Below are 12371 nucleotides of genomic sequence, written 5' to 3'. Positions count from 1 at the left end.
TTGGTTGTATTAGTCGCACAAGGTTCTCTAAAATGTACTGTCGGACAAGCTAGTTTCAGCATCAGAAACATTGTACAGTAATATTTATTTACACCATTATTATGAGGTAGTGTTGAACAGGCCAATTTGGGCGTCAGAATTTCTCTACTAATATTCACATCACTGTGTAACCAGGCCCTCCTCCGCCTTCCGGGACAGTCCACTCGATGTTTTGCTTTGGATCTTTTATGTCACAAGCCTGCAGATAGCGTCAACAGCTTAGGTGGAAGGAACAAAAGTAAGAGTCTCAAGTAAGAAGACCCTGTTCGGAATCTCTCCACTCCGCTCCAATATTTCTGACTCCACGGAGCTGTGAAGCTCGGTTTTAGCCGCTCCGTGAAAATGGGCTGCAGCCTGGTCGCTCCGGGAGCACAGTCGAGGGAGCGGAGAGGAACCGAACAGGCTCTAAGTTTCTCAATGGTACATCCCAAAAACTTTGAATTGGCTATCCAGATCATAACATCGACAGTGTCACTGTGGATTGGATTAGTGCAACCATGAATGCCAGAATCTAACAGAGGAACATATGCTTTCCTGAAACTACAACTTCGCAGTTCAGTGGATGACACAAATCCAACAATGGGCACCCTATGCCACCCATGCACTGAATATAAAAGAATGCAAGATCCCTGAACCATCAAATGAAGAGAGCTACCTTGCAATGAAGACAATTTTGAGCGTTTATGTGAAGCTTCGGGTCACCATTCTCGTCAGATACATATCTGCGTGAGAACAGAAATGGTCAGCAGTAAATCAGCAGCTTCTGCTTTGGGCCTTTGGCTACAAAGCACAAGCACAAATTATTGCACTTTATCTATTCCATTGGGAGAAAATGATAGATCAAGCTGGCATGGTCATTGCATACTCGTAAACTCGAGCTGGACAATAACGCGACTCTGGTCCAGCATACTGTGGGAGATTTACTCTTTCAGGTACTGCAGGATCCCTCAAGCGGAGATGAGGAGGCTGGTCATGCTCATGGTTTGTGTTGCTCCTGTACAGAATAAATTGTTAGTGATAGAAGTACAGATCGAGAAGGTACTCTGCAGTATATCCATGGTATCCCCCCAGATTCAAGATAAAGAAATGCCATGCAGCTACCACTTTTGATCAGTGCATCTGCAGTATCTATGGTCCTTGAATTTGTGGAAGAAAAAGCGCTCCATGTTTGGTCTATCAGCTCCAAACATTTTTATATATACAGTATGGCGTTTCTCATGTTACTAGGTTCTAAGCTGCACGCTTAGTAAAGCACAACTAAGGTGTTGACGCAGTGTTGAAACAGTAAAGAAGTTTGAAAGAAGCCTACTGTTATTGCTGCAGGCATGTGTACCTGTATAAAGAAGACGGAACGTCAAATGACACCTGCCCATCTGGTTTTGGATATGAAATAGGCGAATGCAGATTGGCCATCTGTCCACAAGGAAGTGTTCGATCAATCTCGCTAGTGACAGAAATGGAACAACATTGCGATTTTAATTTTCTGTTAATAAAGAATGTTGAGCAATGGTACCACTTCACACTCACTTCAGTAGCTTCATGGTCAGGTTTCCCATGCTTCAGTGTAAAAGGTGACTTCCCTTTGAATATGTAGCTAACGATTGAACAATTAACATGTGTAAGCGAAATGGATACGACATCAAATAACATTAGCTTACCAATTGGGATCTCACCGTTCCACTGCTGACAAGGCCATGCCAGGAATAAATCCGTATTCAAATGCCTATAAGCAAACAATAAAGCATTTTTGTTCATCTTACAAGCTTCAGAAAAAGAAATGCATGGCCTATCCGCTGCACTTCTTTGAAATAAAATTTCAAAAACTACAAAGAAGATGTTATTTGGGAAACTCGTAATAATAATAATAACCACATACTGGTCTATAATTCCGAGCTCTATAGAGTTCGTCCCATATCCATGACTTCTTGAGATTCTCCCAGTACAGATCCATGGAAGATCCTTCAACCAGAGCATTGAAAGTTGCTTCGGCCGCAAGCATACCTTTTGTGCACATCTCTACCTTTAGTACAAGGCTTGTATCGATAAAACAGATAATTAAATGAACTGCAAACCCTAGCTAAAAATCTAGCGCAAACAAACACATAGTGGAGAGATACCTGATTTCATAGCGGTATGTGATCCTTTTATTTTGGGAACATTTAGGAACCCTGCAGAGCATCCAATAATTGCACCACCGGGGAAAACTGGATTTGGTATTGACTGAAATTATTTAGGAACTCTATCAGTACCATATTACTGAATATAAGTAGCAACTAGTAAAAAGCAAACACAATACAGCTACTCCCTCCGTCCCATAATGTAAGACGCTTTTTGACACTAGTTTGACAGTGTCAAACTAGTGTCAAAAAGCGTCTTACATTATGGGACGGAGGGAGTATTAACTAAATAACAGAAGTGAACCACTTTTAATAGCTGAAAAGCAAACATAATACAGGTTATTCAACTGAATAACAGAAGTGGAATGCTACATTAAATGTTAAAACATAACATAACAAACGACCAAGACCAGAACCATGTTTCAGCTTAGAGAGTTAATACTGCCAGCAATAGATTGCACCAGTTTACCAGTAGCACCAGGTGAAACTGCACTGATGTCTATGTATAATGCCATGTAATATAAATGTAGATTACGTAAGGAGCTTACACATGCATTTATCTGTAGCCAACCATATCATCTTACCTGAAAACCACCTTCATTCAAAGTACGAGCACCATACTGAAGAACCGTTCCACCTTCCAGAAGTGTTCTGATCGCAGGGTGCTGCTTGAATTTCTGAAATATTGGATAGAAGAGTTTATTCTGACAGTTAAGTGACGACAGAACTGAAAAACTCAGATCAGCTCCATACTATTTGTCACCAAAAGACGATTATACAGAAAATATACACACCTGGAACTCATCGTATGGGCTGAGAAAAGGATTTCGATAATTCAAGGCAACAACCAGACCAATTGCTAACTGAAATAAGAGCAAAAATAACACTGAATACATGTAATTCAAACTTCTGAACAACACTTTAGGAAGTTGCAAGCTAAAAAGAAGTATTAATAGCCAGTCATCCATGTGCAAATCAAGGGTCAAATGATACAGATGAATTAGTGCTTCCCCTTCAAACTCAAATGTAAATGTTTTTGGTGTTTTCCCTTCCTTTTGGTGTTTTAGGATCTTAGTGTTTTGATTTCTGATTTGGGTAGACAACAGACCGGTGCTTGTGTAGCTTCCGTGCTGTTTTGGCGTTCTTCTAATACAAATAACAAGTTCAACAAAAAAAAAACTCAAGTAAAGGTTTGTGTTCATAGAAGAGATCATTTGACACAGCAAAGGCAGAGGAACTTCTTTTTGCTGACTAAATTTAGGTTGTGCGGCAAAATGCTTCCTATAATCTGAGATTGCATATTATATATTTACACAGATAACAATCCTTGCAAGCAAAACATATAATACGTGATAATGGCAAGCTGCAAATCTCAAAAGTACCTGTCTATCATCAAGGTGGTACAGAAATGAGATTGTATATTATATATTTTCACAGATAACAATCCTTGCAAGCAAAACATATAATACGTGATAATGACAAGCTGCAAATCTCAAAAGTACCTGTCTATCATCAAGGTGGTATAGAAATGACCCTCCATATGTCTTCATGTCCAAAGGCCACCCTACAGTATGAACCACAGAACCTGGCTTATGCTTTCCTTCTTCTATCTCCCAGACCTAAACGAAAGCATCCAATTTGGACAAAAGAAGCGTTACTAAACCATCTTCAAGTAGTAGTTAGAAAAAAAGACATGTAAAATTTTAAGAGAAGATTGTAAATTACAATCCAATAACAGTATAAAGGGCAATCAATAAGATTTCTAAAACATTGATAATTCTTTTGGAAAAAATATATTAGAAAATGGTGCGCGTATGAATGATCCAATGAATGCTAACAAATTGAGCCCTAATGTATGCATAGTGCCTATTTAGAGATATCCGACAATTTATAGTCACAGTATATGTATAATAAGGCACATTGTCTGTATAATGTGGTGCTGATGTGCAAAAACAATATAGTTCAGGTAAAACAATCCTGCTTCTTTAAGTTTCAGAACTGAGAACAAGGCAATCATACATGGTATTATTGAATTTCATAATTCAAATGGTATCAGTGAATGTAGATATACCTCTTTAATTCCAAGAGCATACGTTTGATGTTGGCCTTGCCCACTTTCTCTGAGCTTGTGATTCGTTATTATTTTCTGGAAAGCACAAGACAAAGAAGGATAACGTGATAGGCTGCAGCATCAATTGCATAATACTACAGAAGAAATAACATTTCATGGACTAAATCTATCAAACTAGAATTACATATACTAACCTCTGATAATGAACCCCGGCAACCCTCAGCTAGAAGTGTTATTCGCCCTGCAATCTAAGTAACTGACCATGAGAATGTGTACGTGCATATGGAACAACAAGAGTGGAAAAGAAAGTATATCAATCTTCGAGAAAAGAACAAATAAAAGAAATAAGCACTATATACCTCTAAAACAATTTATAAGGAAAATATGCAACATACTATATTTTTATGCAAACCACCAGATGAAGGAGATTACTCGCCTCTTAGTTCCACACCCGGTTGAAAAGTTTCCCGTTTACTACCATCTTTAGCAATACCAACATCATTGGTTGCAACGCCTGCGACCATTTGATTTTCATCATAAAGGATCTGTCAGAGCAGAATTGAGGCAAATATTAGTCCTTCCACAAAAGTGTTCCTCAACTGGAAAAGGGTTAAAAAGGATGGTACCTCACTCGCAGCAAACCCTGGATACACTTCAACACCTAATTCTTCAGCCTTTACGGACATCCATCGCACCAATTGGCTCAAGCTGGACAAAAAAAGTATGTTGGCATACGCAGATTCTCTGAAATAAGAGGAATATAGGACTATACAAAACATCAAGTCGATCGATAAGAAAAGGAAAATATCAGCACCTTATTACATAGTTCCCTTTGTTATCAAAAGGAGATGGAAGTGTCCATGCCTTGTTCTTTGTTAACATCCAGAACTTGTCAGATGAGACAGGGACTCTGATTGGGGCCTGTTGAACATATCATAGTCACATAAAAATGAGTGTACTTGGTACATCCCACTCTTAGTTTTCCATAGATCACTTGTAACAATAAACATGATTTTAGGAACACAAAACTTGCATTTGTTCTATTTAAAGTGATTTTAGGAACACAAAACTTGCATTTGTTCTAGTATTTAAAGATATCACAACGCCCTCCCACAAAATAATATCTTTAATTTCGTATATTCGGCTGAATCTAAGGCATGTGTTCAGTAAATCAACAACAAACAAGCACTATTACAAAATCAGAGTGAGCCACAAAAAAACATAACATATCGAATGCAGAATACAGGAGGGCATACATCCTCTTGCCTCCACTTCGGGATGAGCTCATCCAGCGCACGGGGCTCGAACACATTCCCCGACAGTACATGAGCACCTGCGGAGCAATAAAAAACAAAGGCCCAAATTACAAGAGTGTCATCAATGCCGTCGCAAGTGTACAACGCAGCAGCGAGAACAGGATTTTGTGTGCGAAGCGGCGCACCGACTTCGGCTCCCTTCTCGAGGACGCAGACGGAGAGGTCGGTGTCGGCCGCGCGGCAGAGCTGCTTCAGCCGGATGGCGGCGGCGAGGCCCGCCGGGCCGGCGCCCACGATCACGACGTCGTAGCTCATCGCCTCCCGTTCGACCGAGAACCACCTCGCTGCGGCCGCGCCCCAGCTGGGCGCGCGGTGGCGGCGAGTCGTGGCCGTGGCGAGCCCCGCAGCCGCCGCCGCAGCCGCGCGGAGGAGTCGATGCATTGGGCACACGGGAAGCTTCCGGATCGATGGGAGATTGCTTGGAGGTGGAGGCGTCTCGCTTCGGAATTTTGGAGCGCGGCTGCGCAAAGTAGAGACAGAGAGAGGGAGGGGGGAGGAGGAGGAGGAAGAGAAGTCCGCGATGATACGGAACTGTGGAGTGGCAGTTGGCTGAGGCTCCAGCACTTGTGTATTTTCTTCTTTCAGGAAATCGGGTTCGGGCACTTTGCTATGGATCAGATCGTTGAGGTGGACGAAGACGATTTTTTTTTTTTTGACATTAACGTAGTGTAAAAGATGCTTTTATGTTATGGAACGGAGGAAGTATAAGAAATGGGTCTTGTATGGGCTAGTCCGTACTTCTACTGCGTTTCCATCTCGTTCAAATCCGTTTCTAAAGTTGTAAAGTTCATATCGTACCGTTGATAGACCAGTCCTTTGTCTTGTCTAAAAAAACAGTCCTTTCTCCAAAAAAAAACCCAAATGATGCCCACACGTGTGGTAGTTTTGCAACTCGCCCACTTGACACAATTTGCCAGATTTTGTGTGTCACGTAGGACGGAGCTGGTGTGTGGACGTTTGACAGTTCGCGCGGACGCCCGTTTTATCGCACGGAGAGTTCGCGGTTGCTAATCAGACGTGGAATTGCTGTCGCGCCCGCACACCCCGTACGTCTCCCATTCATCCTCTCCCACGTTTGCTCTTCCCCTCCTCAGTGCTGCAGTTTCCACTCCCTGCCCTTCTTTAGTTCCCATCCCCCCCCCCCCACACACACACACCAACATTCCCATTCCAGTGCAACGGCAAGTTCTAGGCGGAGCAGACAAGAGGGGGCGGCGGCGGCGGCGGAAGAGTTGCGGGTCTTCGTGGTCGTCGCTAGTGTTCATGCAGCTGGAGCGTCGTCGCCGGAGCAGCCACCGCGCAGAGGTAAGGCATCGAAGCTTCTGCTGGTCCCAATCTGCCTCCTCTCGTCTCGGTTCACATCCTGCTCGAATCATTTCGAGATTCAGCTGGATTTTCGCGGCACTCGAGTGTTCCCTCTCGGTGGGGGAGTCGCAGGTGTGACATTAGGACGGCATTACCTAGTTCCGTTGCCGTCGCGATGGAAGTCAAGCCGACGAGGCTTGCCTGTTTCCACACCGATCTCTCTATTTTCAAAGATTAGACGTCTTCAATTCTAGGTTGCAGCGATTCTGCTGCTTTTTTGTTAGTTTTGATGGTTTTGTAGGCAATGATTCTAACTATTTTTAGGGGTGATGTTGTGATCGAAATCCGGGCCTGATAGTAGGTTATGAACCCTAGATTTAGTTATCTGCATTTCGATTTGTACGATAATGGCAGTTGGATTTATACGGAACTGACTTAATTGCCATGATTTTTTGTGCAAACATGGCAACTTGAATCCGCTGGTTTAGTTACCACTTTCCTACTGGATGGCAACTACCTTTTTTTAAGCAAAATCTGTCAGTTGCCATGTTCTATGTAGGATAATGGCAGTTTGTGTTCCATGTAACTGACTTAGTTGCCATGATGTTCTGTGCAAACATGGCAACTTGAATCTACTGGTTTAGCTACAATTTTCATACTAGATGGAAACTACCTTTTTTGAAGCAAATCTGTCAGTTGCCATATTTTCGTACTTATTTCAGGGGTCATTTTGCCTACTGTGCATGTAAGCAGATGGCAACTACCTATTTTTCTCATGTTGTTTAATTGACATGTTTTTGTGCAAACATGGCAACCTGAATCTTTTTAGTTCACATACAATTTTCAACTTTTGTGTAGTTTAGTAGATGGCAACTGCTTATTGGACCCAAAATTCTCAGTTGCCATGTTTACGCAGTGATCCGGGGTTCATTTTTCTACTGTGCTTTTAAGTATATGGCAACTACATCTATACAGCAAGACATTGTTTTCCATGCGTATTCCTTAGTACTTTTTGGCAGCTGCATAGTTGTGCTTAGGAGCATATAGAAACTCCCATTGTACCGTACGACATTATATTTTGGCATGCATTTGCAAGTGTCACATGGCAATTCCCCCACTACATTTTCAGTTTGCAGGTGAAAACTGTTGGAAATATGCCCTAGAGGCAATAATAAAAGTATTATTATTATATTTCCTTGTTCATGATAATTGTCTTTTATTCATGCTATAAATGTATTATCCGGAAATCGTAATACACGTGTGGATACATAGACCACAATATGTCCCTAGTGAGCCTCTAGTTGACTAGCTCGTTGTGATCAACAGATAGTCATGGTTTCCTGGCTATGGACATTGGATGTCGTTGATAACGGGATCACATCATTAGGAGAATGATGTGATGGACAAGACCCAATCCTAAGACTAGCACAATAGATCGTGTAGTTCATTTGCTAGAGCTTTGCCAATGTCAAGTATCTCTTCCTTCGACCATGAGATCGTGTAACTCCTGGATACCGTAGGAGTGCTTTGGGTGTATCAAACGTCACAACGTAACTGGGTGACTATAAAGGTGCACTGCAGGTATCTCCGAAAGTATCTATTGTTTTATGCGGATCGAGACTGGGATTTGTCACTCCGTGTAAACGGAGAGGTATCTCTGGGCCCACTCGGTAGGACATCATCATATGCGCAATGTGACCAAGGAGTTGATCACGGGATGATGTGTTACGGAACGAGTAAAGTGACTTGCCGGTAACGAGATTGAACAAGGTATTGGTATACCGACGATCGAATCTCGGGCAAGTAAAATACCGCTAGAGAAAGGGAATTGTATACGGGATCGATTGAGTCCTTGACATCGTGGTTCATCCGATGAGATCATCGTGGAACATGTGGGAGCCAACATGGGTATCCAGATCCCGCTGTTGGTTATTGACCGGAGAACGTCTCGGTCATGTCTGCATGTCTCCCGAACCCGTAGGGTCTACACACTTAAGGTTCGATGACGCTAGGGTTATAAAGGAAGCTTGTATGTGGTTACCGAACGTTGTTCGGAGTCCCGGATGAGATCCCGGACGTCACGAGGAGTTCCGGAATGGTCCGGAGGTAAAGATTTATATATAGGAAGTCCTGTTTCGGCCATCGGGACAAGTTTCGGGGTCATCGGTATTGTACCGGGACCACCGGAAGGGTCCCGGGGGCCCACCGGGTGGGGCCACCTGCCCCGGGGGGCCACATGGGCTGTAGGGGGTGCGCCTTGGCCTACATGGGCCAAGGGCACCAGCCCCAAGAGGCCCATGCGCCTGGGGAAACCCTAAAGGAAGAGTCCCAGCAGGGGAAGGCACCTCCTAGGTGCCTTGGGGGGGAGGACTCCTCCCCTGGCCGCCGCCCCCTTGGAGATTGGATCTCCTAGGGGCTGGCGCACCCCCCCCCTTGGGATCCCTATATATATAGTGGGGTAGGAGGGCCTCCCAAACACACCTTATGCCTTTGGTGCAGCCCCTCCCTCTCTCCCAAGTTCTCCTCCTCTTCTCCCATGGTGCTTGGCGAAGCCCTGCGGGATTGCCACGCTCCTCCACCACCACCACGCCGTTGTGCTGCTGTTGGATGGAGTCTTCCTCAACCTCTCCCTCTCTCCTTGCTGGATCAAGGCGTGGGAGACGTCACCGGGCTGTACGTGTGTTGAACGCGGAGGTGCCGTCCGTTCGGCACTAGGATCATCGGTGATCTGAATCACGACGAGTACGACTCCATCAACCCCGTTCACTTGAATGCTTCCGCTTAGCGATCTACAAGGGTATGTAGATGCACTCTCCTTTCTACTCGTTGCTGGTCTCTCCATAGATAGATCTTGGTGTTACGTAGGAAATTTTTTGAATTTCTGCTACGTTCCCCAACAGTGGCATCATGAGCTAGGTCTATTGCGTAGATTCTTTGCACGAGTAGAACACAAAGTAGTTGTGGGCGTTGATGTTGTTCAATATGCTTACCGTTACTAGTCCAATCTTGTTTCGACGGTATTGTGGGATGAAGCGGCCCGGACCGACCTTACACGTACTCTTACGTGAGACAGGTTCCACCGATTGACATGCACTTGGTGCATAAGGTGGCTAGCGGGTGCCAGTCTCTCCCACTTTAGTCGGAACGGATTCGATGAAAAGGGTCCTTATGAAGGGTAAATAGCAATTGGCATATCACGTTGTGGTTTTGCGTAGGTAAGAAACGTTCTTGCTAGAACCCATAGCAGCCACGTAAAACATGCAACAACAATTAGAGGACGTCTAACTTGTTTTTGCAGGGTATGCTATGTGATATGATATGGCCAAAAGGATGTGATGAATGATATATGTAATGTATGAGATTGATCATGTTCTTGTAATAGGATTCACGACTTGCATGTCGATGAGTATGACAACCGGCAGGAGCCATAGGAGTTGTCTTTATTTTTTGTATGACCTGCGTGTCATTGAAGAACGCCATGTAAACTACTTTACTTTATTGCTAAACGCGTTAGTCATAGAAGTAGAAGTAGTCGTTGGCGTGACAACTTCATGAAGACACGATGATGGAGATCATGATGATGGAGATCATGGTGTCATGCCGGTGACAAGATGATCATGGAGCCCCGAAGATGAAGATCAAAGGAGCTATATGATATTGGCCATATCATGTCACTACTCTATTTGATTGCATGTGATGTTTATCATGTTTATGCATCTTGTTTACTTAGGACGACGGTAGTAAATAAGATGATCCCTTACAAAATTTCAAGAAGTGTTCTCCCCTAACTGTGCACCGTTGCTACAGTTCGTCGCTTCTAAGCACCACGTGATGATCGGGTGTGATGGATTCTTACATTCACATACAACGGGTGTAAGACAGTTTTACACAGCGAAAACACTTAGGGTTAACTTGACGAGCCTAGCATGTGCAGACATGGCCTCGGAACACGGAGACCGAAAGGTCGAGCATGAGTCGTATAGTAGATACGATCAACATGAAGATGTTCACCGACGTTAACTAGTCCGTCTCACGTGATGATCGGACACGGCCTAGTTGACTCGGATCATGTAATCACTTAGATGACTAGAGGGATGTCTATCTGAGTGGGAGTTCATAAGATGAACTTAATTATCTTGAACATAGTCAAAAGACCTTTTGCAAATTATGTCGTAGCTCACGCTATAGTTCTACTGTTTTAGATATGTTCCTAGAGAAAATATAGTTGAAAGTTGAAAGTAGCAATTATGCGGACAGTAGAAAGCTTATGTCCTTAATGCACCGCTTAGTGTGCTGAACCCCAAACGTCGTTTGTGGATGTTGCGAACATCGGACATACACGTTTTGATAACTACATGATAGTTCAGTTAAATGGTTTAAGTAGAGGCACCAAAGACGTTTTCGAAACGTCGCAGAACATATGAGATGTTTCGAGGGCTGAAATTGGGATTTCAGGCTCGTGCCCACGTCAAGAGGTTTGAGACCTCTGACGATTTTCTTAACCTGCAAACTAAGGGAGAAAAGCCCAATCGTTGAGCTTGTGCTCAGATTGTCTGAGTACAACAATCACTTGAATCGAGTGGGAGTTGATCTTCCAGATGAGATAGTGATGTTTCCCCAAAGTCATTTCCACCAAGCTGCTAGAGCTTCGTGATGAACTATAACATATCAGGGATAGATATGATGATCCTTGAAATATTCGCGATGTTTAACTCCGCGAAAGTAGAAATCAAAAGGGAGCATCAATCGTTGATGGTTAGTAAAACCACTAGTTTCAAGAAGGGCAAGGGCAACAAGGGATACTTCATGAAATGGCAAAACAGTTGTTGCTCTAGTGAAGAAACCCGAGGTTGAACCCAAACCCGAGACTAAGTGCTTCTGTGATAAGGGGAATAGCCACTGGAGAAGAATTACCCTAGATACTTGGTAGATGAGAAGGCTGGCAAGGTCGATAGAAGTATATTGGATATACATTGTGTTAATGTGTACTTTACTAGTACTCCTAGTAGCACCAGGGTATTAGATACCGGTTCGGTTGCTAAGTGTTAGTAACTCGAAATAAAAGCTACGGAATAAACGGAGACTAGCTAAAGGTGAGCTGACGATATGTGTTGGAAGTGTTTCCAATGTTGATATGATCAAGCATCGCACGCTCCCTCTACCATCGAGATTTGGTGTTTGCGTTAAGCATAGACATGATTGGATTATGTCTATCGCAATACGGTTATTCATTTAAGGAGAATAATGGTTACTCTGTTTATTTGAATAATACCTTCAATGGTCTTACACCTAAAATGAATGGTTTATTGAATCTCGATCGTAGTGATACACATTTTCATGCCAAAAGATATAAGATAGTAATGATAGTACCACTTACTTGTGGCACTGCCATGTAAGTCATGATGGTATAAAACGCATGAAGAAGCTCCATGTTGATGGATCTTTGGACTCACTCGTTTTGAAAAGTTTGAGACATGCGAACCATGTCTATTGGTATATATGCATGAAGAAACTCCATGCAAA

At 43.3% G+C, this 12371-nt stretch overlaps 1 protein-coding gene across 3 annotated transcripts; it reads right to left on the bottom strand.

Annotated features, from left to right (window-relative positions):
- Positions 1-4: 4 nt before the first annotated feature.
- On the bottom strand, positions 5-6104 carry LOC119336877 (electron transfer flavoprotein-ubiquinone oxidoreductase, mitochondrial). 3 transcript variants are annotated; one of them, XM_037608958.1, is made up of 18 exons: positions 5669-6100; positions 5484-5560; positions 5042-5148; positions 4854-4935; positions 4664-4772; positions 4422-4468; positions 4228-4302; positions 3659-3775; positions 2951-3019; positions 2741-2833; positions 2157-2259; positions 1916-2040; positions 1713-1762; positions 1567-1633; positions 1373-1452; positions 905-1033; positions 695-761; positions 5-238 (listed from the first exon to the last, which is right to left on the bottom strand). In XM_037608958.1, the coding sequence occupies exons 1-18, from the start codon at positions 5922-5924 to the stop codon at positions 155-157; spliced, it is 1737 nt and encodes a 578-aa protein (XP_037464855.1). In that variant the 5' UTR covers positions 5925-6100; the 3' UTR covers positions 5-154. The 3 variants fall into 3 exon arrangements, 2 of the variants coding, with proteins under 2 accessions (XP_037464855.1, XP_037464864.1); XM_037608967.1 differs by having other exon boundaries at positions 5673-5807; XR_005162881.1 differs by lacking the exons at positions 5-238; positions 695-761 and having other exon boundaries at positions 976-1033; positions 1553-1633; positions 5669-6104.
- Positions 6105-12371: the final 6267 nt, after the last annotated feature.

This window comes from Triticum dicoccoides, chromosome 1B (genome assembly GCF_002162155.2).
Source record: "Triticum dicoccoides isolate Atlit2015 ecotype Zavitan chromosome 1B, WEW_v2.0, whole genome shotgun sequence".
Lineage (NCBI taxonomy): Eukaryota > Viridiplantae > Streptophyta > Magnoliopsida > Poales > Poaceae > Triticum > Triticum dicoccoides.
Note: the sequence above shows the minus strand (reverse complement) of the source record. Positions and strands in the feature narration are given on the sequence as shown.

Excerpts from the sequence above, each read along its gene's own strand:
- LOC119336877 (XM_037608958.1), bottom strand. The coding sequence starts at position 5,924 with ATGCATCGACTCCTCCGCGCGGCTGCGGCGGCGGCTGCGGGGCTCGCC. Across the intron at positions 4,303-4,421 it reads GCCGGGGTTCATTATCAGAG|AAAATAATAACGAATCACAA; the intron begins GTTAGTATATGT and ends TGTGCTTTCCAG. Across the intron at positions 1,763-1,915 it reads GAGCTCGGAATTATAGACCA|GCATTTGAATACGGATTTAT; the intron begins GTATGTGGTTAT and ends GTTTGCTTATAG.